At 42.0% G+C, this 24565-nt stretch overlaps 2 protein-coding genes across 2 annotated transcripts; both read right to left on the bottom strand.

Annotated features, from left to right (window-relative positions):
* Positions 1-758: 758 nt before the first annotated feature.
* LOC131983910 (keratin, type I cytoskeletal 13-like) lies at positions 759-4197 on the bottom strand. Its single transcript, XM_059348747.1, has 7 exons — positions 3695-4197; positions 3144-3226; positions 2379-2535; positions 2073-2234; positions 1559-1684; positions 1250-1475; positions 759-958 (listed from the first exon to the last, which is right to left on the bottom strand). Exons 1-7 carry the CDS (start codon positions 4187-4189, stop codon positions 759-761), a joined length of 1449 nt encoding a protein of 482 aa, XP_059204730.1. The 5' UTR covers positions 4190-4197.
* An 8370-nt stretch (positions 4198-12567) lies between these two features.
* On the bottom strand, positions 12568-16729 carry LOC131983919 (keratin, type I cytoskeletal 13-like). The gene is made up of 7 exons (XM_059348758.1): positions 16322-16729; positions 15519-15601; positions 14824-14980; positions 14518-14679; positions 13476-13601; positions 13151-13392; positions 12568-12748 (listed from the first exon to the last, which is right to left on the bottom strand). Exons 1-7 carry the CDS (start codon positions 16721-16723, stop codon positions 12607-12609), a joined length of 1314 nt encoding a protein of 437 aa, XP_059204741.1. The 5' UTR covers positions 16724-16729; the 3' UTR covers positions 12568-12606.
* Positions 16730-24565: the final 7836 nt, after the last annotated feature.

Raw genomic sequence — 24565 nt, 5'->3', positions numbered from 1 at the left:
ACGTATTGTAATAAAAACTTTAAACTGAGAACTCGGACGACTCCAGCTCATCATTTCCCCATCAAAGACTGCGCAGAAATAATTGGTGAGGTATTTTCCTGTTGGTGTCAGATAATTCAATTTTGAAGGTTTACTCATGCAATTTTTCTAACAAACTACAATGTACATGCAATTAATTAAAATATGTTTATCTTCAGTTCAGCAGCTCTTACATTCACCAGCCTTTCCTGTTTGATTCCTTTTTATATTCTAAAGGTTTTTACATGATTTATACAACTTCTTATCCCTCAAAACATGGTGACATTTTTTGGTATCACTATTTTAATCAGTATTTTCTGATTGCTGGATTGATAAAAAGAAAAAAATGACAAAAACCCCTTTCATAAAAACCCTGGACTCTAATATGTTGAAAAAAAATGAAACAATAATTTTGAATGTTCAAATTGCTGTGGAAAAGTATGCAAATTAACATATAATTAATTAGATATTTCCTGGTTTACACACTAAACATTATTTCAGAAAACATATTTTCTATCAGTTAAATTTATTCCCATTAATTTCAAATAATTAAATTCCTGTTTTCCTCGCTACATTTTCAGACAGTAGCACCTGGTGTCCATTAGAGGTACTGCAACTTCAGAGCAACTTTATGAACAAAAGACACACAAGAGACAATGCTTTTGTTTTGAAGCACCTCAGCAGACTTTTATTTGTGTATCTGTGAGAGTTGTGAGATCGCCCACTGCTGGAGTTTAGGTCTAACTCACCTCTGAGGTCTCTACGGTGGAGCTCACCACGACCCCATCTTTTATCTCCTCTATGATGGTTTTCACAAATTTGGTGGTGGTGGAAGATGATGTGGTGCTGGAGCTGGATCCGGATCCGGAGCCAGAGACGGACATGCCGGAGGACACGACGGAGCTGGACGAACTGCTGCAGGACGGAGACGAACAAGCACAGTCAGGGAGAGAAATAATCATCGTTTAAAGTGATAAATGTAAAAATTAATATTTGTGAACAAATTATATCAATGAAGGTGTTCTAAATAGATTGAGTGGGAAAAAGAGCTTTGTTGAGACTATGTCATAACATTATTTGTTCTTCAGGAGATGTATGACCCTTTAATTCACCTGAGCTTGTTGCCAGGTGACAGAATATACCTGCAGGACGTTTATCCTGAAAACCAGCATTTAACTGTCTCACCTTATGCCGCCGCCGCCACCACCACCGCCGCTGCCACCACCACCGCCGCTGCCAACGCCCTCTCCATCCAGCAGCCTCCTGTACTCGGCGATCTCCATCTCCAGTCTGGTCTTGATGTCCAGCAGCTCCTGGTACTCGAATCCCTGTCTCTCCAGGTCGGCCCTCAGCTGCATCAGCTGCTCCTCCATACTGCTCACCCGCATCTGGTAACCCTGCAGCTGCATAGCGTAGCGGTTCTGAGTCTCGGCTAGGCTCGCCTCCAGCGATGCTTTCTGCAGGAGAGGTAGAGAGAGGTTCAGTTTGTTTGTCACCTCACTAAGAGACACTGAAAGAGAAGCTGTGCTGAGATGTTTACCATGCTGAGCTGTGACTGCAGCTCGATCTCCAGGCCCTGTAGCACTCCCTTGAGGTCTTTCAACTCTGTTCTGGATGTCTGGACGACTTCTGTGTTGGCAGCGACTTCTTGGTTCATTGATTCTGTCTGTGCAGAGGATACAAGTTACAGCATCGTTACTACAAGTTGTGTGTGTGTGTGTGTGTGTCCGACCATAGCAGAGTGGTTTCGCAACATTATCATGTTTAAAACTGCAATGCATCATATGAATCCCTCTGCAAAATGTTTAGTAAAGAAACCCCCTATGATCACTTTACGTAACGTCGTGAATTCAAACAAAACTACTTTGTCAAGGTAACGGTTTGGATTAAAACAGACACTGTGTAAACATGTTGACCTGATGATGGCACTGGATTAAAAGTCAAAGAGTCAACAAAGTGATCATGAATGATCCTGACGGGAACATGAGCCATAAACCACATTTCAGATATTTCAGTCTGGACTGCCAGATTTAGTGATGACTAAAAGTCTTTACCTGGGTCTGGAACCATGCCTCCAGATCTTTGCGTTTTTTGGCAGCGTCGCGTTCGTAATCCTCCCTCAGCTGGTCCATCACTGCACAGAGGTCTATTTGCTTATCGGCGTCCACATCCACGGTCAATTGGCCGCTCATCTGAGATCTCATCGCCAGCAGCTCCTGCAGACAACAATAACAGGACACTTGAAATTAGAGAATTCCACAAAACTTGATGTTCTCACCCCTTAAATCTTTTTTGGGTTAATTAAATTGACCCATTTTAAAATTCAAGAGCCCCTTATTAAGATCTGAGAGCCCACTGACCTCCTCGTGGTTCTTCTTGAGGAAGATCAGCTCCTCCTTCAAGCCCTCGATCTGTATCTCCAGGTCGGACCGGCCCATAGTCAGCTCGTCCAGGACCCTCCTGAGCCCGGCGATGTCGGCCTCAACAGACAGACGCATGGCCATCTCGTTCTCGTACCTGTAGGGAGACAAAGCGTCAGTTCTAAACTGTTTTTTACAAAACATGAACTGCTGAACGTTTTCTTTAGCTCGTAGCTACTTATTAACAGTGGTGGAATGTAACTTTTGAGGAATTAATGCAGCTTTATGCTTTTGCTCCACTACATTTAAGAAGTAAAACTTTATTCATCTTGCATGGGGGGTAAATAAAGTAATCACAGCAGCTTAAGATACAGAACTTAAAGATATAAAAAGTTATAAAAGCCCGAAAAATAGAAAATAAGAAAATATATACATAAAATGCTTACATAGCTGCTATAGAATTATTGTTCATATTGCACATTTTATTTCAGTGGCCAATATTTGAAATTTTATCTAATTGCATTTATCTAGCATTTATAAAATCCAGTACAAAAGAGGCAGTTACAGCCTGAGAAATGTCAGTCCTAACTTTTCAGACAGTTTTATTTTTATTTATTTTTTAACAACAAAAAGGTGAAAGAAAAGGCAAAAGAAATAAAGTACAAATTAGTGGAGTAGAGCTTGTATTTTTTATTTTCTTGGCCAATAAATCATTTAACGACCGCTCAGATTGATCTTTTAGGAGGGGGAGGACTGTTTACTTACTTGAGCCTGAAGTCGTCAGCAGCCAGCTTTGCGTTGTCAATGGAGAGGTAGATGCCTCCATTCAACTTAATAGCATCCTGGATCTGTGAAATGTAAAGAGGAAAAATGCTGTCAGCTTCTTATGCTCAGCATTCATTGGAACAGTTTTACCAACATCAAATACCAAGTTATCCAATTGTGAAGATGAAGCAGTAAGTTTATCCTCTTGCTTAAGTATTAGCACGAGCAGACTGCAAGGAAATACACTTTTGCTGTCGTTGCAGCACAAATTCTTGTGTATTCAAGTTTTTTACTCACTTACTTACTTTACTTAATTCTGTTAATAAATTTGTCATGTCATTCAGTGGCTTCTTGTGAAATGGACAGCCAATACTCCAAATTAGTCATCATCAGCACTAAAATGATACTGGATAGTTTAAAATCAGTTAATCAGTTAATAAAAAGTTATTCTCAGAAACAACAGAGACAGGTAGCTCATGAACCAACACTCTCCTGTTGCATGCACTGAAGTTTGGGCTTCACATGACTAATTATAATGCAGGTGAGCCTACCTTTCCCTGCAGCTCTGCGATGATGACAAAGTATGCGCTGTAGTCTCTGGCGGAGGGGGAGGTCTTGCTCTCCAGGAACTCCCTGATCTTCAGCTCCAGCTCAAGGTTGGCGGCCTCAAGCTTGCGGACCTTCTCCAGGTATGAGGCCAGGCGGTCGTTCAGGTTCTGCATGGTGGCCTTCTCGTTGGCAGAGATGTCGACCATACCTCCACCGCCGCCGCCACCGCCACCTCCACCGCCACCTCCACCTCCTCCACTAGAAAAGTTGAAGCCATAGCCACCGCCAGCACTACCAGCTCCACCAGCTCCACCAGCTCCACTGCTGAAGCCAAAGCCGCTGCTGCCACCATAACCACCAGCACTGTACAGGGATTTGGAGGCGCCAGAGGAGATTCTGACGTTACCGCCTCCACCATGCATGGAGTAACTGCTGCTACGTTGGCCTCCTCCATATCTACCACCTGACATCGACATGGAGCTCTGGTAGCCTTGCATTTCGTCTGGTGGCGAGGGTAGCGTAGGCTGTCTATCTGCTTCGGCTGAAGAGGAGAAAGTGAAGATCTCAGAGACCCGCTTGCTTTTTATACTGTAAGATGAGTTTGTGAAGAGGAGGAGGCAAGGATGGTGAGCTCATGCCAAGCCAGGGAGGAGACACCTGTCCTTGTTTAACCCAGCGGCACGGTTAATGGGCTGTGGGTGTGTGAGTAATGTGGAATCCACCCATCACCTGTACCTTCACCTGCAGAGGCAGCGTCACGCCAACTTGCACTTCACATCATAAGAAGATAAGTGATTAGAGCGAGTTCAGACACGGATGACCGACGATTTGGCACACCAAAGAGGGAACAAAGGACTCAAGTGGATTCAATCTTTTGATTTATTTCTATAAAGTAAATTCAATATAGTTTAAGCTCAGTTACAATGGCAACTTGTGCTGTGAATTGTGCTGAATATTCTTTTGGGAGACCACTAACCAAAAGAAGCATGTCTTATAAACTTGTAAACTTGCTGTATGAAACAGGCCCCATAAAGGCTTCAATAAGTGATCACGGTGAATTGGTGCTTTTTGACACCCAGCACTTTGTGGAATGTTTCCAAAAGCCCAATAAAAGGTGATTGATTTAGGGCAACTCGGGCCTGTTCCCACTACTCCCATCAGCAATATTCAAGGACATGTCCACCCTGTCTCCCTCAGCCTCTGCGTTCTCTCGGCTGACCGACAATACATTTAAACTTCTCGCTGTGAATGTAAAAGCCTCACATGGCGACGGAAAGCTCTGCAGTGAAGGAAAGGAAGACGCTGAACTAAGAGGATGTGGTTGCCAGTCACAGAGAATGGATGATATCTCCCTCATTTCAGAAAGTCCTGTTCGTCTGCAATGTCTTCAGATACATAACTTTACCTTCATGCTCTGTTAGCTTCCCTTTTAATCATTGCTAATTTGCTTATTCCTTCGATCTTTACATTTTTAAAGCACTTTTAGGACTTTTATGTCAACCAAGGAGCCTATGTTTTTTGTGGGGTGGGGATGTTGTGGAGATCTGTTGTTGTGTACTTTTGCTGACTTTGTTAGAATTTGATTTCAGTACAAAAGTGTTGTGACATGCTATCCTTTAATAACAGCGATTACATGTCAACCACAAACTGGAGCAGATACATCAAAAGATTCACCGCATGCACATAAATGCGTCCTGGAGCGATCTCAGCCATTTAGTTTTAATAATTATTACCTTTTTTGTGCAATGTGGGTGTGACTGCATGGTATTCTGCTGCAGGCTTGTTCCCAGCATTTCTCGCCAGCTCTCAGGGTGCAGGGGAAACTGGCAGGTATGTGCAACACCCACATTAACATTTAATTTAATGTCATCAAGGAGGAATATGTTTGTTTTAAAGGGCGTGTAAACGTGTATTATTTGGCTTTGATAGATGGGAAAAATCTGTCTTCAAAAACATTCTTGTTTGGAACTTGTTTGAAGGGTGTTTTAAATAAACAATGATAATGATTAAATAAAAGTATTATGGGTGTAAAACACTTGAGGCAAAATGATTATGATTCCTTCATTAGTCTCACAATGGGGAAAGTCAACCTCTGCATTTAACCCATCCTTCTTGACACGCCAGTGAGATGCATGGGTACACAGAAAGAGTTAGATTTTTGTGTGGTGCAATGTGCAGAAAGCAGAGTAAAATATACTATATACAATAGATATATATTCAAAAGTATGCAGACTTTGCAGTAGATTTTAGATCCCAACAGGGTACATGCAGTTCGGGAAGTCTTTATGCAGTTTCCTGTGAGTAGGTTTGCAAAGACTAAGAAGTAGCTCAAAAATAGAATGCATTCCTCTCAAAAGTTATGAAATATTTTAGCAACAGAAAAACTAGAATGGTGATTTTCAAAGCAGTCCTTTGTGCTCTGACCTCTAGATACCTGAATTAAAAAGGATTCTGTGTGTCCCCATGAGTCTCCTCTTTACAGACATGCTGACTTAATGCCAATCCTATGCAGTAAAATGTGTTATTTTGGCCTGTTGTGTTTGAATATTTCTATATACACTGAACAAAATATACGCCCCATGTCAAATTTTAGAATTTTTATTAACATTAGGGTTATGCAATATATGAAGCAAATCAAAATTCATTTTTGTAAATGACTAATCTTCAGATCAACGTCCATTACATCTTGATATTGGCATTTGCAAAGGAGTGACAATCCTTTGAACACATTGGGGGTCAGGTTGAAGAAACTGAATGTTTAAAATCTTGTGTGTCCACATTTGCATTTCTCAGAGCTCGCGCACATTATCCAGAACTGGAACATGGCCGTGGACACGTCGATCCAGAACATCCCAAAGATGCTCTATGGGCAACCTGTCCGGCGAATACGAACTCTCAAACGGCCTATCGTCGGATAATTAACATTCAGCTACACAACAACCGCTCTGGTGGACGTCCTGAATCCAGCATGACCTGAGACATCTGAGGCATGATGACTTATGACAAAATTTGACATTTAGGGGTGGTCTCTTATTGTCCCCAGTATAAGGAGTGTCTGGGTACTGCTCATTCTGTCTGATCACCGTCTGGAAATGCCACACCCATGTACTGAGTGAAATCACTGCATCACTGAGCAAATGCTCACTGATAGAGAGATGGATTAAAAATGTTCCACAAATCAACAGAAATAATCCTATTGTACAAGTAAAAGTCAGCATATGTTCACTTAGAGTTGTTAACTTCATGTGGCATCAATATTTGACATGTGACGTTTATATTTTTGTTCAGTATACATACCCTTAACAGTCAATAGCCTTTCATAGTGCCGTTTAATGCCGGGACATTTACGGCTCTGTAACATCTCACCTCCACTATGAACGTGCCCAAAGCAAGATGCCAGGATAAAATGATCCACCAATTTTTCGCCTCCAGAGGTAGTAGCAGAGAAGGAAAATTGTTGGAAGCGGGACCACTATGAACGTGACATCGGGGCGAAGTGGATTATTTGATGTCTAACACACAACTCCCACTTGATCCGTCAGTTTTCGAATCATGTTCAGCTGCATAACAACTGCGTCCGCCACTGATGGTAAACAAGCCGGCATCACTAATTTTCCACTGAGTGTCCGGTGTTTTTTTGTTTTTTTAAAGATATTTTTTTGGCCATTTTTCAAGGCTTTATTGATAGTGAGACAGATAGAAAGGGGGTGACAGAGGGGAGGACATGCGGCAAAGGGAGCTCAGGCCGGATTCGAACCCGGCTCCGCTGCAGCGAGGACTGTAGCCTCTGCACATGGGGCGCCTGTGTAACCCACTACGCTACGGACCACCTGTCCGGTGCTTTTTGTAAACAAACAGATGAACACATGCTGCTGCAGCACATATACACTGTACTGCTACAGAGCTAACTGTGTAGCCTATTAGCACTGTGCTACTGTGCAGCACTGCTGCTGCTCTGTCGCACATCACTATTGTCTCCTCCCACTATCCTCCTGTTAAAGATTAATAAAATTAGCAATGGTCTGCATTATGACCTTTAGTAAAATGCTGCTTAGGGGTGTATCTGGTGTGGCATGGAACACACACGAGCCGAGTCTAAACCATGGTGCTGCCCCAACAGTTTTGACCAATCAGATAGTCGCACATTTACATTATAAAACTCGGTGTAAAAGTAAGAATAGGCATCCTTTTCTGGGAGGGGGTTACAGCTAACTGCTTAGCAGCCTGTGATTTCTGAACAGAGAAGGTCCATGTACATGCTCACTCTTTCATTACTGTCTTAAATAAATAGTCAAAAGGATTTTACTCTCCTCTCATCTGTTCTGCAAAAAAACAAACTCTAAAACCTCGTTCCACTATGCCAGACTGCACTATGAAAGGGCACGAATATCACTTTGCTTTCGCGGGATCACTATGAACGCCCTAAAGCCTAATTTCCATCGGGCGCGTAACGGCTGTGCTGCGGCCGCTGTTGCTGATGGCTGCCACTCTAATCAATGAGACCGTGGAACGGTTCAGCAGCGTCCCAGCCGTGGCTTTCTGCTGCACTGCGCGAGCAATCTGTATTTTCTCAGCGAGCCGTTGCTAAACCTCGCAAATCTCAACAGAGCAGATTGCACCAGGAAATCAGACTCAGAATCAACGTAAAACACTTCCGCCCCCTTTCAAAATAAAACACAATGCTCAGTTCATGCAGCCTAAAACTACTTCACATGAACATTATGTTATGACCGGGGGATCAATCGATCAAAGGGTCTCAGAGGGTCGGCGACACGGACGACGAGAGACTGATCGTTGAAGTGGAACAGCAAACAATAATTTATGACATAACACATTCTCAAGGACAGATGGTCAGATCAACAGTTCTTCCAAGTCAGAGAAGCAAAGTAAGCTGTTTGTTGGTAAGGTTGTTGTTTACTTTATACACAGTTTATCACGGGATCTTGCGGTCTCCTGTCCGTTCAGGATTATCACGTGTTCTCGTTATCTCGCGTGCATACAGCTGGCTCGCTACGGAGCCACGCACCCGGTGTGAATTGGCGCTGGGCAGAGGAGGGAGCAAAACCGCAGCGGAGCCATTCTGCGGCCATTGCGCGCCCGATGGAAATCCCCAGTAAGGTGAAAAGGCAGCACAGATCTTTCGGGCACTATAATTGGAATTTTGCGGGACCACACTATGAAAGGGGCTTATGAGTTGAATAATTGGGTATGAATGAAAAGCAGAGACTCATCATATGAAACTAGAAGAACTTGTTACCATGCCATGATATCTTGTCGGGAAGGTTCAGGGCTCTTTGTGTTCCAATGAGTCTCCTCTTTACTGACATGCCCACTTTATGCAGATAACTAGAGTGTTTCTGCAGTAAAATGTGTTATTTACTCAAATTTGTTACTTTACTTTTCATATTTAGCTTCATCCATAATATATTAACCGTTTGTTTTAAATGTGTTTTTGATCATTTTGATAATCACCTCAGTGTCTTAGAGAACCGTTAGCGATGTTCAAATCAAAATCAAAATTACTGTATTTATCCCCAAGGGGAAATTCAGTTAGTCTGTTAGCTCTTCTGTAGATTATTTAAGAAGTTATCTTCTCAGTCTGTGTAGTATCAACAATAGCCTGATCTTCACAGCTTATCTAACATTAGCCTGCTCTGGCTCAGCATTAGCTAAAGGAGTGAAAGCTCACAGAGGAAATAAAAATAACACGTTAGAGCCGGGGCTCCTAAAGCCTCCTGCACTCTTTTGTTCTAGACTTGATTTTTAAAAAGACTCAAAACAACTGAATACAGTTTACCATTTATTTAAAGAATAATAGCCAAATGCAATGAGCAGCTGGACTCTGCAGTGTCCATGCTTGGATCACCAGTCAAAGTGCCAACAAGTTCCTCAATTCACAATTATTTTCTGGGTGTGGGCCCCACCCTGACAAGAGGTGGGACTTTTTTGCTATTGGTCAATTTAGGATGCTGACGCAGTAGCCAACCCATACCGGTACCTTGTGGTTTATGTCTTTTCAAAACTATGGTGTCTTGTATGTATGTTTGTAGATGTTTCTTACTGAAATAGCTGCACCCTGACCTAGTTCTAACTGGTTTTCAAGAAAGGTTCAGCAAGAGGGCACAATGTGGTTTCTTAACCTATAGCCAAATAGGAGAGCTCTCTTTAACCTATAGCCAAATAGAAGAAGTGAGCCTAGCTCAGGATTAGGGCAGGATGTGTCCCCTTGACCCGCAGTTCAATAGGGGAACTAAACTTTAAATGTTCGTTGAGCACTCTTCTGCAAAGTCACTGAAGTATTACAGCTAATCTAAGCTAAGATAAATATCCTTATCCTTCACACACATAAACCTGACGGGGCTTTTCTTCACTTAGCAGCTAGGCTAATGTTAGCTGACTGGCTAATCTCAGGTGACTATAAAAATTATCCAAAATGCTAATAACACTGGGGTTGCCAACCGTCCCTTGAAAAACAGAATCGTCCCGTATTTAGAAACAAAAGCACCCGTCTCGTATTGAGGTGAAAAGGGACCCACTTCGTGCCAATGAAAAATGAATAACAGGGCACTTTATATGTAAACTTATGGTAAACTTGTTCCGAAGCGCCGTCCTGCTCTGTGACCAATGAACTGACAGCATATTCACACACAGGTATGACGATACAGAATACGCTCATCCCATTGGTCGAGGAGACGATAGCAGAAGACAACAAAGCAGCATGCGTAGGTGACAGTGACACAGACGCCGTCACTGCTTTACGGGACGATACACTTTCGAGCAGCAATGTGTCTAGTACTCCTCCGAGAAAAAAACAGAAAAGGATGCAAAAATACTGAGGAATGGGAAAAAGGAAACACCTGGGTGGAAAAAGTGTGTGATAACATATATAAAGCACACTGCACGTTGTGCCTGCGCTCTTTTTCCGTAGCCCCTGGTGGACTGACTGATCTGAAACAACATGCTTCCAGTACTGCAGTCACGCCTTCTGCACTTAAAATTTTAGTGTGCAATTACATTGCACTTCACGGCAGCCCGTTTGTCAGCTGCATGACTCCAAAATAGCCATAAAATTGTATTCATGCTGCTCCAATAAAATAAGTACATCAATTTGTAATCAGCAAACTCCAGTGCATTCTTGAAGACCAGGTCCCCATGTGTTCATGATATGAATTTAATGCCTTTTTACTGAACCAATTTGGAATTATGGAATGCCATAATCTTCCAAAATGGCCATTCAATTGTATACATGCTGCATTTTAAAAGCCAACAAAAGGAGTGAATCAAATTGTTATCAGCAAACTCCACTACATCTTTGAAGAACAGGGCCTAATTGTTATTTTGTATTAAAGTGAATTACTGGATAATCATTTGTTTTCCATGTATTCATGTCACGCAAAAATATGCATCTAATTCAATTCAAGTTTGAGTCAAATCGTTAAAAAACCATTTTACTTACTAAAAAGGCACTAAAAATTTCACCACGTCAGGATGGGTGAAGGCAATCAGGTCGGCTGGCCCTGCCAATGAAGTGTCCCTTATTTATTTTTCGGGGAGTTGGCAACCCTAAATAACACGTTTCATTCAATAAACAGTAAATACATTATGTATAACGTGAACTGTGAAAAGTGAAGAAGCAACTTTGAAAATTCAACTGACTGTTAGCCAATGTGCTAGCTAGCGAATGCTGTATGCTTCAGCTCCTGATGAAGACTTGCTAGTTGGCTAGCTACATTAGTGGTATTAGAGAGTGAGAGTTACTATATTATGTTATGATCAGGGAGTTACTAATATAAAGTAACTGATAAGAGCAAAGAGGGACCGAGCTGAATTCTGCAGAGCTAAACATCCTCATTTAGTAGCAGCTAGACTAATGTTAGCTGACTGGCTAACCTCAGGTCACTATAAAAATGCAAAAAAAAAAAATGCTAAAAACACTTCATATTAAACAAACAGTAAATACATTATGTATAAAGCTAAATGTGAAAAGTGACATAACCAACATAAGAAGTTAAATAATGTGAAGACTGGAGGCTAAGCTAACATTTTGTAGCAATCATAGCTTTGATTTTTTCAATTATTAATGCCTGAATTGATTATTATCATTCGTTGCCAGTAAACTCAGTTTATGGTCACCATCGTTAGTTTCAAGTGTTCTCCGATACAACAGAATAAAACGAGACAACTAAACCTCTCCATAAAAACCTTTGACTCTAATATGTTGACAAAATTAAGAATTTTGAACCAATGTTCATATTTCTGTTGTGGAAATGCATCTAAATAAGCACATATTAATTAGATAATTCTTCCTTTTTTAAAAAATATTCTCTTAACCACTCGTAACCACTCGGAAAGTTCCTAGTGATAGCTATCATTTTCAACTCTTACCTTTTTCATTTGTAGTTTCAGTCTAAATTTTTACAATAATTATCTTTAAACATCAGTTGTTTTTTCTCAAACTCTGAGACGGAAATATTCAGTTCAGCAGCTTTTACATTCACCAGACTTTTATGTTTGATCCCTTTTTATTCTGAAGGTTTTCACATCATTTCTACAACTTTTTATCCCTCAAAACATGGTGACATTTTTTGGTAGTTAACAGTATTTCTGATTTATGGATCGATACGTTTTTTGAACGTTCATATTTCTCTCCTGGAAAAAATTTGCAAATTAGATCATTACTAATTTACAAATTTCTGAAAACGTTACATTTTATTCCCCTTAATTTCTGATCATTTAATTCCCGACCTACTCCCTAAGTTTTTGGACAGCAGCACCTGGTGGCCAGAGGAACTGCAACTTCAGACATTTTGAATAGAAGACACAACAGACCATGCTTTTATTTTGAAGCACTTCAAGCAGATTTTATTTGCGTGATTGTATCTGAAAAAGTTGCGAGATTGCCCCCTGCTGGAGCTTAGGTGGTGATGGCCTCTGAGGAGGTGCTCACGACTTTCCCGTCCACCGTCTCCTCCCTCACGATGGTGACAATTTTGGTGGTGGTACTGGAGGATGAGGAGCCAGACATGCCGGAGGACAGAACAGAGGAGGACGACTTGCTGCAGGACACAGACAAACGAGCACAGTCAGGGGCAGAAATAGTCCTCATTTAATGTGGTAAATGTAAAAAAATAGTTAATAATATTTTTGCACAAATTATATCAAGGAAAATGTTCTACTTAGACTGAGTGGGTAAAAGAGCTTCATAGAGACTGTGTTTAATGTACACGTACAAACATACAAATATCCCTAGTGATGCACAAGACAAAAGTAACTAAAAAAGTAAAAGTAACCTGACTAAAGCCGGGTGCTACGCTTTTTTTATAACCTTGTCTTTATACCACAAAAAATTCTCCTTCTTGAGAAGATTTTTGACCCTTTAATTCACCCGAGCTTCTTGTCAGGTGACAGAATATACTTGCAGGATGTTTATCCTGAAAACCAGCATTTAACTGTCTCACCTCATGCTGCCACCGCCGATGCCTGCACCCTCTCCGTCCAGCAGCCTCCTGTACTCGGCGATCTCCATCTCTAGTCTGGTCTTGATGTCCAGCAGCATCTGGTACTCCTGTCCCTGTCTCTCCAGGTCGGCCCTCAGCTGCACCAGCTGCTCCTCCATACTGCTCACCTGCATCTGGTAACCCTGCAGCTGCATAGCGTAGCGGTTCTGAGTCTCGGCTAGGCTCGCCTCCAGCGATGCTTTCTGCAGGAGAGGAAGAGAGAGGTTCAGTTTGTTTGTCACCTCACTAAGAGACACTGAAAGAGAAGCTGTGCTGAGATGTTTACCATGCTGAGCTGTGACTGCAGCTCGATCTCCAGGCCCTGTAGCACTCCCTTGAGGTCTTTCAACTCTGTTCTGGACGTCATGACGACTTCTGTGTTGGCAGCGACTTCTTGTGTCATGGATTCTGTCTATACAGAGGACACAAGTAACAGCATGGTCATTACAGACTGGACAGAAACACATTCCTTTACTAATCAAGAGGTTGCATTTACTCCAATTTGATTCTGTACTTTTACATTTTTGATACTGAGAGAGTATTCTCATTAGACACATATGGATGCTTTGTCTGGACCCTTGGCATTACTTTTTAACACATTCAGTAGCTATGCCATGTCACTCAGGCTCGTCTCGTGAAGGGATTACTACAAAATGCGATGGAATTTGTAGATATCTCACAAAACGTTGTCCAATTATGAAGCAACGTAATGTCAAAAACCATGTAGGTTGGGTATCTGGCGGACAGGAAGGGACATGGATGTCCCAAACAAGCCGAGGACTTCTTTCAGAGGCTGTGGCAGGCTCAGTTTGAAGGCTAAAGAAAATATATTGATATGAAACGAAAATATCTGAGGAATCCAGGCGCAGACCATGCAATGATATCTTGTCAGATAGGGGGTGATATAACGCACAAAAGCTATTTTGGCAAGGACATTGCTGATAACCCACAAGTCTCCTCTTTACTGACATGCCCACTTTATGCTGATAACATGCAGTGTTTCTCCTGCAGTAAAATGTGTTATTGTGTCCTCTTGTATGTGAATCTTTGTGCATCCTGGGGGAGCTAAACAGTCTGTGAGCTGTATAAATCGGGTCTGACTCAAAAGCTGAGACTCTTGTGGATTCAATGAGCCCAGTGAGGCCACATGTCCATCTTTAACTTCAGTATAAAATTGCCTCCGTTGGGTTAACATGTTGGCGCTGGATTAAAAGTCAAAGAGTCAACAAAGTGATCATGAATGATCCTGACGGGAACATGAGCCATAAACCACATTTCAGATATTTCAGTCTGGACTGCCAGATTTAGTGATGACTAAAAGTCTTTACCTGGGTCTGGAACCATGCCTCCAGATCTTTGCGTTTTTTGGCAGCGTCGCGTTCGTAATCTTCCCTCAGCTGGTCCATCACTGCACAGAGGTCTATTTGCTTATCGGCGTCCACATCCACGGTCAATTGGCCGCTCATCTGAGATCTCATCGCCAGCAGCTCCTGCAGACAACAATAACAGGACACTTGAAATTAGAGAATTCCACAAAACTTGATGTTCTCACCCCTTAAATCTTTTTTGGGTTAATTAAATTGACCCATTTTAAAATTCCAGAGCCCCTTATTAAGATCTGAGAGCCCACTGACCTCCTCGTGGTTCTTCTTGAGGAAGATCAGCTCCTCCTTCAAGCCCTCGATCTGCATCTCCAGGTCTGTCCGGCTCAGTGTCAGCTCGTCCAGGACCCTCCTGAGCCCGGCGATGTCGGCCTCAACAGACAGACGCATGGCCAGCTCGTTCTCGTACCTGTAGGGAGACAAAGCGTTTTTTACAAAACTTCAACTTGCTGAACTTTTACTTGCCAGATGGCCAGTCCAGCCCTTATTTCAGCCTGTAGTTATATTTCAGATATTTCTTAACTTCTCAGCTTTATTTAAATGAGTCATAAAGATTTTCCAGCTTTTAACAACAAAAAGGTGAAAGAAATGCCAAAGAAATTAAGTCCAAACTAGTGGCGTAGAGCTTGTATTTTTTCCTTTCTTGCCCAATTAATCATTTAACGACCGCTCAGATTTATCTTTAAGGAGGGGGAGGACTGTTAAGAACCACTGGACTGAACCAGATCCACCTGGAGCAGCTCCAACAGCAACATGCAGCTCTAAAACTGATGCCTTACTCTTAACAATCAATACTTTTGATACTGCCGATGACATTTGTATTTGTATTTAAGTAGGATTTTGAATTTAGCACTTTTATTTTCATATTGGAAACTTTTATTCAAATAAAATATCTGAATACTTCCTCCAAATCTTAATTGTTTATATCAATGACTGTATTCACTTACTTGAGCCTGAAGTCGTCAGCAGCCAGCTTTGCATTGTCAATGGAGAGGTAGATGCCTCCATTCACCTTAGTAGCATCCTGGATCTGTGAAAGAAAAAAAAAAAGAAAAAGTGGAAAGAAATGCTGTCAGCCACTTATGCTTAGCCTTTGTTTGAAGTTTTCTAATTGTGAAGATGAAGCAGTCACTGTAATTGTTGTCATCGACTCACATGGTAAAAAAAATAGGGGGCACCATTATGAAACTTTCTGATTGTCTTCCTCAGATGAGAACATGTGATTCACAGATAAATATGGTGTTGCAGAAAGAAAATAGCAATTTAATCCAATCTCACTTGTTAAAGGTTTATTGCTTTGCATTTAACAGCTGATAGATTTTGAACCGTGTAACATAATGAGAGAAAATGTCACAGCTGACATTTTGTCAGCTGCCAGTACAGTAATAAGGTTGTGTAATAGTGTCTTGTTACAGTTGGCAGTAAATCACCTCCTCTTGCTTCAGTATTTACACGAGCCCACTGCCACTGCACTGTTGCCTTTTCAGCACAAATTCTTGTGTATTAAAGTTTTTTTCTTTAATTCTGTTAATAAATTTGTCATGCCATTCAGTGGCTTCTTGTGAAATGGACAGCCTATACTCCAAATTAGTCATCATCAGCACTAAAATGATACTGCATAGTTTTAAAGCTTTTGTTCAAAGTTATTCTCAGAAACAACAGAGACAGGTAGCTCATGAACCAACACTCTCCTGTTGCATGCACTGAAGTTTGGGCGTCACATGACTAATTATAATGCAGGTGAGCCTACCTTTCCCTGCAGCTCTGCGATGGTGACAAAGTATGCGCTGTAGTCTCTGGCGGAGGGGGAGGTCTTGCTCTCCAGGAACTGTTTGATCTTCAGCTCCAGCTCAAGGTTGGCGGCCTCAAGCTTGCGGACCTTCTCCAGGTATGAGGCCAGGCGGTCGTTCAGGTTCTGCATGGTGGCCTTCTCGTTGGCAGAGATGTCGACCATACCTCCACCGCCGCCGCCACCGCCACCTCCTCCACTAGAAAAGTTGAAGCCATAGCCACCGCCAGCACTACCAGCTCCACCAGCTCCACCACCTCCACTGCTGAAGCCAAAGCCGCTGCTGCCACCATAACCACCAGAACTGTACAGGGATTTGGAGGCGCCAGAGGAGATTCTGACGTTACCGCCTCCACCATGCATGGAGTAACTGCTGCCACGTTGGCCTCCTCCATATCTACTGGATGACATCGACATGGAGCTCTGGTAGCCTTGCATTTCGTCTGGTGGCGAGGGTAGCGTAGGCTGTCTATCTGCTTCGGCTGAAGAGGAGAAAGTGAAGATCTCAGAGACCCGCTCGTTTTTTATACTGTAAGATGAGTTTGTGAAGAGGAGGAGGCAAGGATGGTGAGCTCATGCCAAGCCAGGGAGGAGACACCTGTCCTTGTTCAACCCAGCGGCACGGTTAATGGGATGTGGGTGTATGAGTAATGTGGAATCCACCCATCACCTGTACCTTCACCTGCAGAGGCAGCGTCACGCCAACTCACACTTCACATCATGAAAAGAGAAGAGATTAGAGCTGCAGAGCAAGTTCAGACACGGATGACATTTAGATTTAAAGATCACTCCAGTCAGTCAGCAGCTGTAAAATACAAACCTTCCTGAGAGTAACCACAATCTGTTATGACAGTTTTTATGAGTTGGGTGAAGTGGGAGCCAAATGGGCTTAAAGAGTAAACCGCTTGTTTGAGCAGGGCTGGTCTGGGGCAAACAGAGCTGACAATAAGGAAGGAGACTGATTATATCATGTTCAGACCAGTAAAAAAATTCCCAGGTAGATTTAAAAACCACCAAAGAGTTTGTTTAAATCCTGGAAGTGTTCACCTCAATTTATTTAAGGAAACTGCAGATCTTAAGAGAGATTATTACACTTAAAGATGCTGTTCAGTATTATAAATCATTACCGGTTAATTCTAGATGCTAAAATTACTACTGTGAACAAGCTTTGCCAAGAAGAGAAATGCTGACAGCAGGTGATAAAGCAATCTGAGATTCAACCGGCCATCGGTCTGATGACATTTCAGCCGCAAATTCCAATAACTAATATCCTTTCCTTAATGCACCATAGAACGAAGGCCCAGCATGGTACTTCTCTAAAATGTTTTTTAGATTGTCTTGCTGATACACAAACGAGTGAACCACCAACAGCTGCTTAACTCATGACAAGTCGAATCAAACCATCTTATCTTTTAGCCTCCTCTGTAATTTATTTATTTATTTATAATTTCACACATTGGTTCATACAACTCAAACTACAAACAGAAACCAGATTCACAAACCAAATAAGCCAGAATTATTTCATTACTCAGTCTAACTCATTTTCATTTTATTTGGTTCTATAAAGTAAATTCAACATAGTTTAGGCTCAGTTATGATGGCAACGTGCTGTGAATTGTGCTGAATTTGCTTTTTGGAAACTACTATCCAGAAGAAGCCTGTCTTATTAGGTAAACTTGCTTCAATAAGTGCTGACGGTGAATGGATGCTTGGCAGTGTTGCCAGATTGGGCGGTTACCCGCACAATTGGGCTGGTTTGAGTTGTATTGTGCTGGCAAAAATGGGCTTGTGTGGGTGGGCAGGATTTGGGCTGGTTTCCAATAGTTGGGTGGGTTTTTAATCATATTAATGATAACGGAAAGAGAGCTTACTGGACTTGATGATAAGAGGCTGTCCACAATGCTGAAGGCAAATTAACATCAAAATACATGAGAAAGAAACAGAGCAGTGATATTATAACAGGATGAAACAAGCAGCCAAAGGGCAACAAGTGAGGGATTTACGAAGTTTATGTTCTAATTTAATCTAAATTAACAAGATTATTAGCAGCTGCCAACAGTTTAATAATGTAAACAAAAGACATTGCTATTGAAATAACATCAAAAATCTGTCCCGGCTTAAAAGAAATAGCAGCAGCTTTGCAGCAGCTTTGCAGCAGCTTTGCAGCAGTGCGCAAAGCTGGGAACTGGCTGTGAGCGTCGCACTTTCCCATTACTATTTTTAAGTAGCTGAAATTATTTTAATTATCCCTTTCACCCTTGCTATCATTAAATATGAATTTGATATCATTCAAACCGAGAGAGAGAGAGAGAGAGAGAGAGAGAGAGAGAGAGAGAGAGAGATTTCGTTATCAAGAAAATTAGAGTTCATCTATAAGTTCTGCTTTCTTATAAACAATCCTGTATGAAGCTGAGACTATGTGTAACAGCTGATCTGTGTAGATATGCTGCAGAACATATAAAATGAATAACTGTCAGGCCCTGATGATCCAGTGGACCTCGTGCGTAAATGCGCAAAGCCTCTTCATCAGTTTGTTCCTGAGCAATGGTCCAGTCCTGATATACTGTTACAGGAGATAGGGTAAACTGTCTCATCGGTCTCTCTCGGTAATACATGAACTGCTTTAATTGTGAAGCGAATCAGCTGTTAAACTCAAAATTTGTCATCATAAAGTAAATAATTATTTGTACATTGAGACGAGCGTGCGCACAGGCGTCTGCTACGTTCGCTCGTGGCACGAATGACCCATCCCTATTTGATTTCCACACACACTACACAGCGTGTGTCTGTACACTCATGTAAAATTGTACTTAACAGTCACACGGGTCTTCATGTCATGTGTTTGAGCCGTAGTTCACCCGTCACACAGCCATCACGTGGCTCGTTTGTCCATTGAAAGTGAATGGAATTTACACGCGCATGTTAGAGGTTTGATGTCATCGCATAGGCGCTGTACACACGTTTTGGTATAGTGAGCTGGCATAAAATACCCCTCATACCAGATACACATGCTTCACACACACGCAACTTTATGCGATTTTCGTTACACACACACACAAATGCGCATAAGCGCGCACACTCCTCCAGATACACATGTTTCACACACACACACACACACACACACACACACATTTTGAGGTTAAAGGGCAAAGGGTTGCTGTATAAATAAATACTTGAAAAGGAATGCTTGTTGTAGGTGTGCTCCTAATATAGTACCATAATATTACTAGTATTAATTGTTTGAAATCTTTTTTTGAGCACCGACTGGGCTGGAAAACATCAAATTAATCTGGAAACACTTAAAAGCCTCATTACCTTCATGCTCTGTTAGCTAGTGTTTGATTACCACTAACTTTTTCCCACTAACGCTAGCATTGTGCTCTGTTAGCTGCTGTTTGATCAGTGCTACTTCTTGAGAGAAGACTACTTCCTTTAACCTTTAATTTGCAAAGCTGGACTTTTGCTGACTTTGTTAAAATTTGAATTCTGAATAATAATCAGTGCAAAAGTGCCGTGACATTTCATCCTTTAATAACAGCGATTACATGTGACAAGCTGGAGCAGATACATCAATAGATAGAATGCAGTGTGGGTGTGTCTGCATGGTATTCTGCTGCAGGCTTGTTCCCATCATGCCTCTCAGGCTGCAGGGGAAACTGGCAGGTATGTACAACAGCCACATGCTTAACCCCAATTCATAAAATGTGGAATACGTTTGTTTTAAAGGGCATGTAAACTTGTATTATTTGGCTCTGATAGAAGGGAAAAGTTCATCTTCAAAAAAAAGCTGAAGGAACTTGTATAAAGGGTGTTTTAAAAAACAGACTAAAACACACACAGAAAGACTTAGTTTCTTGTGTGCTGCAGAAAGTGGCGCAAAATATATTCAAATATATCGTCAAAAGTATGTGGACTGTGCAGTAGATTTTAGATCCCAACAGGGTACATGCAGTTCTGGTCTTAATGCAGTTTCCTGTGAGACAGTTTGCAAAGACTAAGAAGTAGCTCAAAAATAGAAATAAGGATCAGCCTCTTCAACTCCTTGAGGACTCCAGAGTCCTCGGCCGATATTCCTCTCCAAAGTTTATGAAAAATGCTAGATATCTGACTGAAACTGGCTTCTATGTATCCCCATGAGTCTACTCTACAGACAGCTGTGGCTCAGTTGGTAGAGCGGTAGCCCACTGATCAGAAGGCCGGTGGTTCAACCCCCATGTCGAGATACTGGCAAGATGCTGAGCCAGAAATTTCTCCCGATGCTGCATTCATCGGTGTATGAATCAAATCAAATCAAATCAATTTTATTTATATAGCCCAAAATCACAGATTTGCCTCAAAGGGCTTCACAGACTGTACATGGTACGACATCCTCTGTCCTTAGACCCTCACATCGGCCAGGGAAAAACTCCTTAAAAAACCCTTTTAGCAGGGGAAAAAGAAGAAGAAACCCCAGGGAGAGCGACAGAGGAGGGATCCATCTCCCAGGACGGACAGACGTGCAATAGATGTCGTTGTACAGATCAACAGAGTAGAATAGAGTAGATAGAGGTTGGGGGGAGGGAGGATAGACAGAGAGAGGGAGAGAGAGACAGAGAGGAGCAGGAGTTCTGGGAGGGCTACAGCAGCAGGTGATGAAGCGCCACCATTTGGCCAGTAGTGTTGGCGAGTGGACCAGGAGAGGAGCATTCCCATCTGGGGCCGAACCAGATCCACAGCAGTGGGACCAGAAGGAGTGATGCCGAGCAGGACCACAGCTCCACACCCTGTAAAAGAGAGAGCAGAGAAAAGTGCGAGTACTCTGGGAAAATAAAAGCTTGTGTCATGTATTATTGGGACATCAGAGAGAGAGAAAGAGGGCCCCGGTGTATCGTGTCCCCCGACACATTGTGCCTACAGCGGCATAACTAGGGGCTGGTCCAAGGCAGGCCTCGGCCAGCCCTATAGGCTTTGTCAAAGAGGAAAGTTTTAAGTTTACTCTTGAATAAAGAGAGGGTGTCTGCCTCCCGTACTGAGACTGGGAGATGATTCCACAGGAGAGGAGCTTGATAACTGAAGGCTCTGGCTCCCAATCTAGTTTTAAGGACTTGAATGAATTCCTGATGGTGGCAGGTGGCATCAATGTGCCCTGGTAGCCTCGGCCACCAGTATGAATGTGTGTGTGAACGGGTGAATCAGTGCAGTCTCAAGTGTAAAGCGCTTTGGATAAAAAAGTGCAGTCCATTTACAGACATGCCCACTTTATGCCAATCCTCTGTAGTAAAATATTTTATTTCGGCCTGTTGTGTTTGAATATTTCTACATATTAATATGCAAAAATAATCTTTACTGACATGCCCACTTTATGCTGATAACAGTCAGTGTTTCTCCTGCAGTAAAATGTGTTATTGTGTGCTCTTGTATGTAAATCTTTGTGCATCCTGGGGTCCCTAAACTGTGGGCTGCATAAATCGGGTCTGACTGGAAAGCTGAAACTGGATTTAATGAGCCCAGATAGCTGAATAAATTGGGTTCTATGTGTCCCCATGAGTTTCCTCTTTACAGACATGCCCACTTTATGCTGATTACATGCAGTTTAAGGCAGAAACCTGCAGTTTTCTCAAGCAAAGGTGATATTTTTGATTTGACTCCTGTATGTGAATCTGTGCATCCTGGGGTCCATAAACAGTCTGTGAGCTGCATAAATCGGGTCTGACTGGAAAGCTGAACCTCTTGTGGATTCAATAAGCCCAATGTTCTTCATGTGTGATGATTTTAGTGAGTTAAGCTTGAGCTCAGTGTATAAAATGAGCTGCTGTGACCTCTAGGATAATCACAGCCTCATGAAACTTTACAACCACAAACTAGAGACCTAGAGCATTCAGAGGATGGATGGCTGACACACTAGATTCACAATAAGCAGCAACACTACACAAGTGCTGCCATACAATCGCAGAAAATGATCAATTCTCGAGTGATACATTTTGTACCAAATGTGTGTAACAAATGGTATCAACCTAAAAAGTACAACAACTTATGAGACGCCATTGTGTGTGGCAATGGACTTCATGTAGCCTACTCATAATGTTCTAAGAATTTATGACTCGAAACTTAAAAACAAAATGTTTATTGCAGATACTGTCGGTGCTGAGCTGCAGCTCACAATAATCTTCAGCTTCCAGCTTTCAGATGATAAAGACTTTTGTGAACTGCTGTCTCCCCTGAATGCCCCCTGCCTATCACTGAAATCAAAAATGTCAGTGTGAGGACATTTAATTTTAAACTGCAACCTGACTGGTTGGCGCAGTTAAACAACCGCAAGGCTGTAAAAGCTTTTTAAGGTCTTCAGAACTCGTCCTGCAAGACATATATTACACATACATTTTTCATAAATGCACCTTTAGTTTCCAACTTGCATGCCCCCGGGAAAATTTTTTTGTATATTTTTAAGTAAAATGCATCGACCTTGTGCACTTTGAGAGCTAAATGAGAGCAAACACCTCACATTACATTTTACTTTTATTTATTTAACCTTTATTTAACCAGGTTGGTCCCACTGAGACACAAAGACCTCTTTTTCAGGGGAAGCCTGGCCAAGATAGCAGCAGGGTTAAAAGTTACAACAATAAGACAGACAGTGCATCATGACAAGAACAGACAATAAAACATGGACCTACAGTAAAATACAAGCAAGCCAGACAACATAGTAAGATAGGCATGGACAGTACAAGATCATGACATCATAAAAAACAAGTGCAAAGGCAATACGAGTCTGCTTCCAGATCTCTCAAGAGAGAGATACCATCACATAGAATCTTTGTTATCCTACTTGTTACGGTGCTGCCAGGGTCCGGGGGCTGGCCCTCCCTCAGAGAATTATTTTTTTCCCATAAAAATTCAGTGGCCTCTCGCAGATTGTAATGCCACTATTCCATTATATACACTGATCTTAATCATTGCATGTTTTAATGAATTATTGTAAAGGAGAATAAAGGTCCTTGTGTTTTATTTAAGGCATCTTATTTTGACAGTCTAATTGTAAATTCTGTGGTTGATTCTGTTAACACACTGTGCTCTTATTTTGAAAGCAGCATGTGTTTAGCAACAGGAAGTAATTCAGACCGTTAGGCACAGTTTAGCCTTTTGTGATTAAAACAACTTTAATTGTCAGCTAATGCTAACCGAACAGCGTATGCAACAATGTGTTTGGATTGGTTTGGATCACCTGGGACCGGCCCGGACAGGTTGATTGTATTTAGTTCATCATGCACACGAAGAGATGATGTAGGGCGGGACTGATGCAGAAAGGTAGGCATTTAGGCGTCTCTTTATCATGCTGAAATTGTTTTGTAGCGGAGAAGTCGGGTGGGCAGCTCGGTAAATTCAGTGCGTGTGCGTGTGAATCCCCGTGCCTGACCATGGAGGCCAACCAGGAAGTGTCTTAAGCCTGCAATTCAACAAAAATTCCAGTAGGGGGTGCTAAGTTTGGCTGCAAAAAAATCTGCCCATTCATTTCAGTGCAAAATTTGAAAACTTCTGACTTGATTTATTACGTCAGAAATTTTTTTCAGGACAACAATATGGTCTCAATCGCTAAAAAATCATCTTCAAGACAATTTGATGTCAATAGTTCTAATAATGGCCCCATTTAGAAGAAAATAGAAGATAAACAATCATATGATTTGGGGCGGGGCTACAGGTCACTGACAAGGCGAGCCGTCACCAGGAGAGAAGCCGAGCAATGCGTACCCACGGCAACGTGTCAATAAAGTTATATATAACGTTATATAGATAGAAAAGAGGACGTTTACCAATTTGGTCTCATAACTTTGACCCTTTCACTGTATTTTCACTTAATGACAGTTTATTTGAACGTTTTGTTCAGTAAAAATGTCCTGTTCAGTGTTTGGTTGGACTAACAGACACTCCAAGGAGTCGCTGCTCAGTTTTCTGAGGTAAGAAAGATACATTTTGTTTTTGTTTTTTTGCTAGCCAAAACTAACATCCCAGTTAATGCTGCAATTATTATAACATGAATTAGCAGCGGCTTCTCTCAGTCGGGTTGAGGTGTAGAGAGGTGTGTAGTCAATGTCGTCAGATCCCTCTCGCTCGCCACAGTCCAATTATGGTCTGCTCCGCGCATCGGAAACAAGATGGCGACGCAAGATGGCGACGAGTATAACGCTGAACTCGAGGCTTCCAACAGGCGGTCCACAAACCAATGGGTGA

Source organism: Centropristis striata, chromosome 13 (genome assembly GCF_030273125.1).
Source record: "Centropristis striata isolate RG_2023a ecotype Rhode Island chromosome 13, C.striata_1.0, whole genome shotgun sequence".
Lineage (NCBI taxonomy): Eukaryota > Metazoa > Chordata > Actinopteri > Perciformes > Serranidae > Centropristis > Centropristis striata.
The sequence above is the reverse complement of the archived record's forward strand: the minus strand, read 5'-3'. Positions and strand labels throughout refer to the sequence as shown.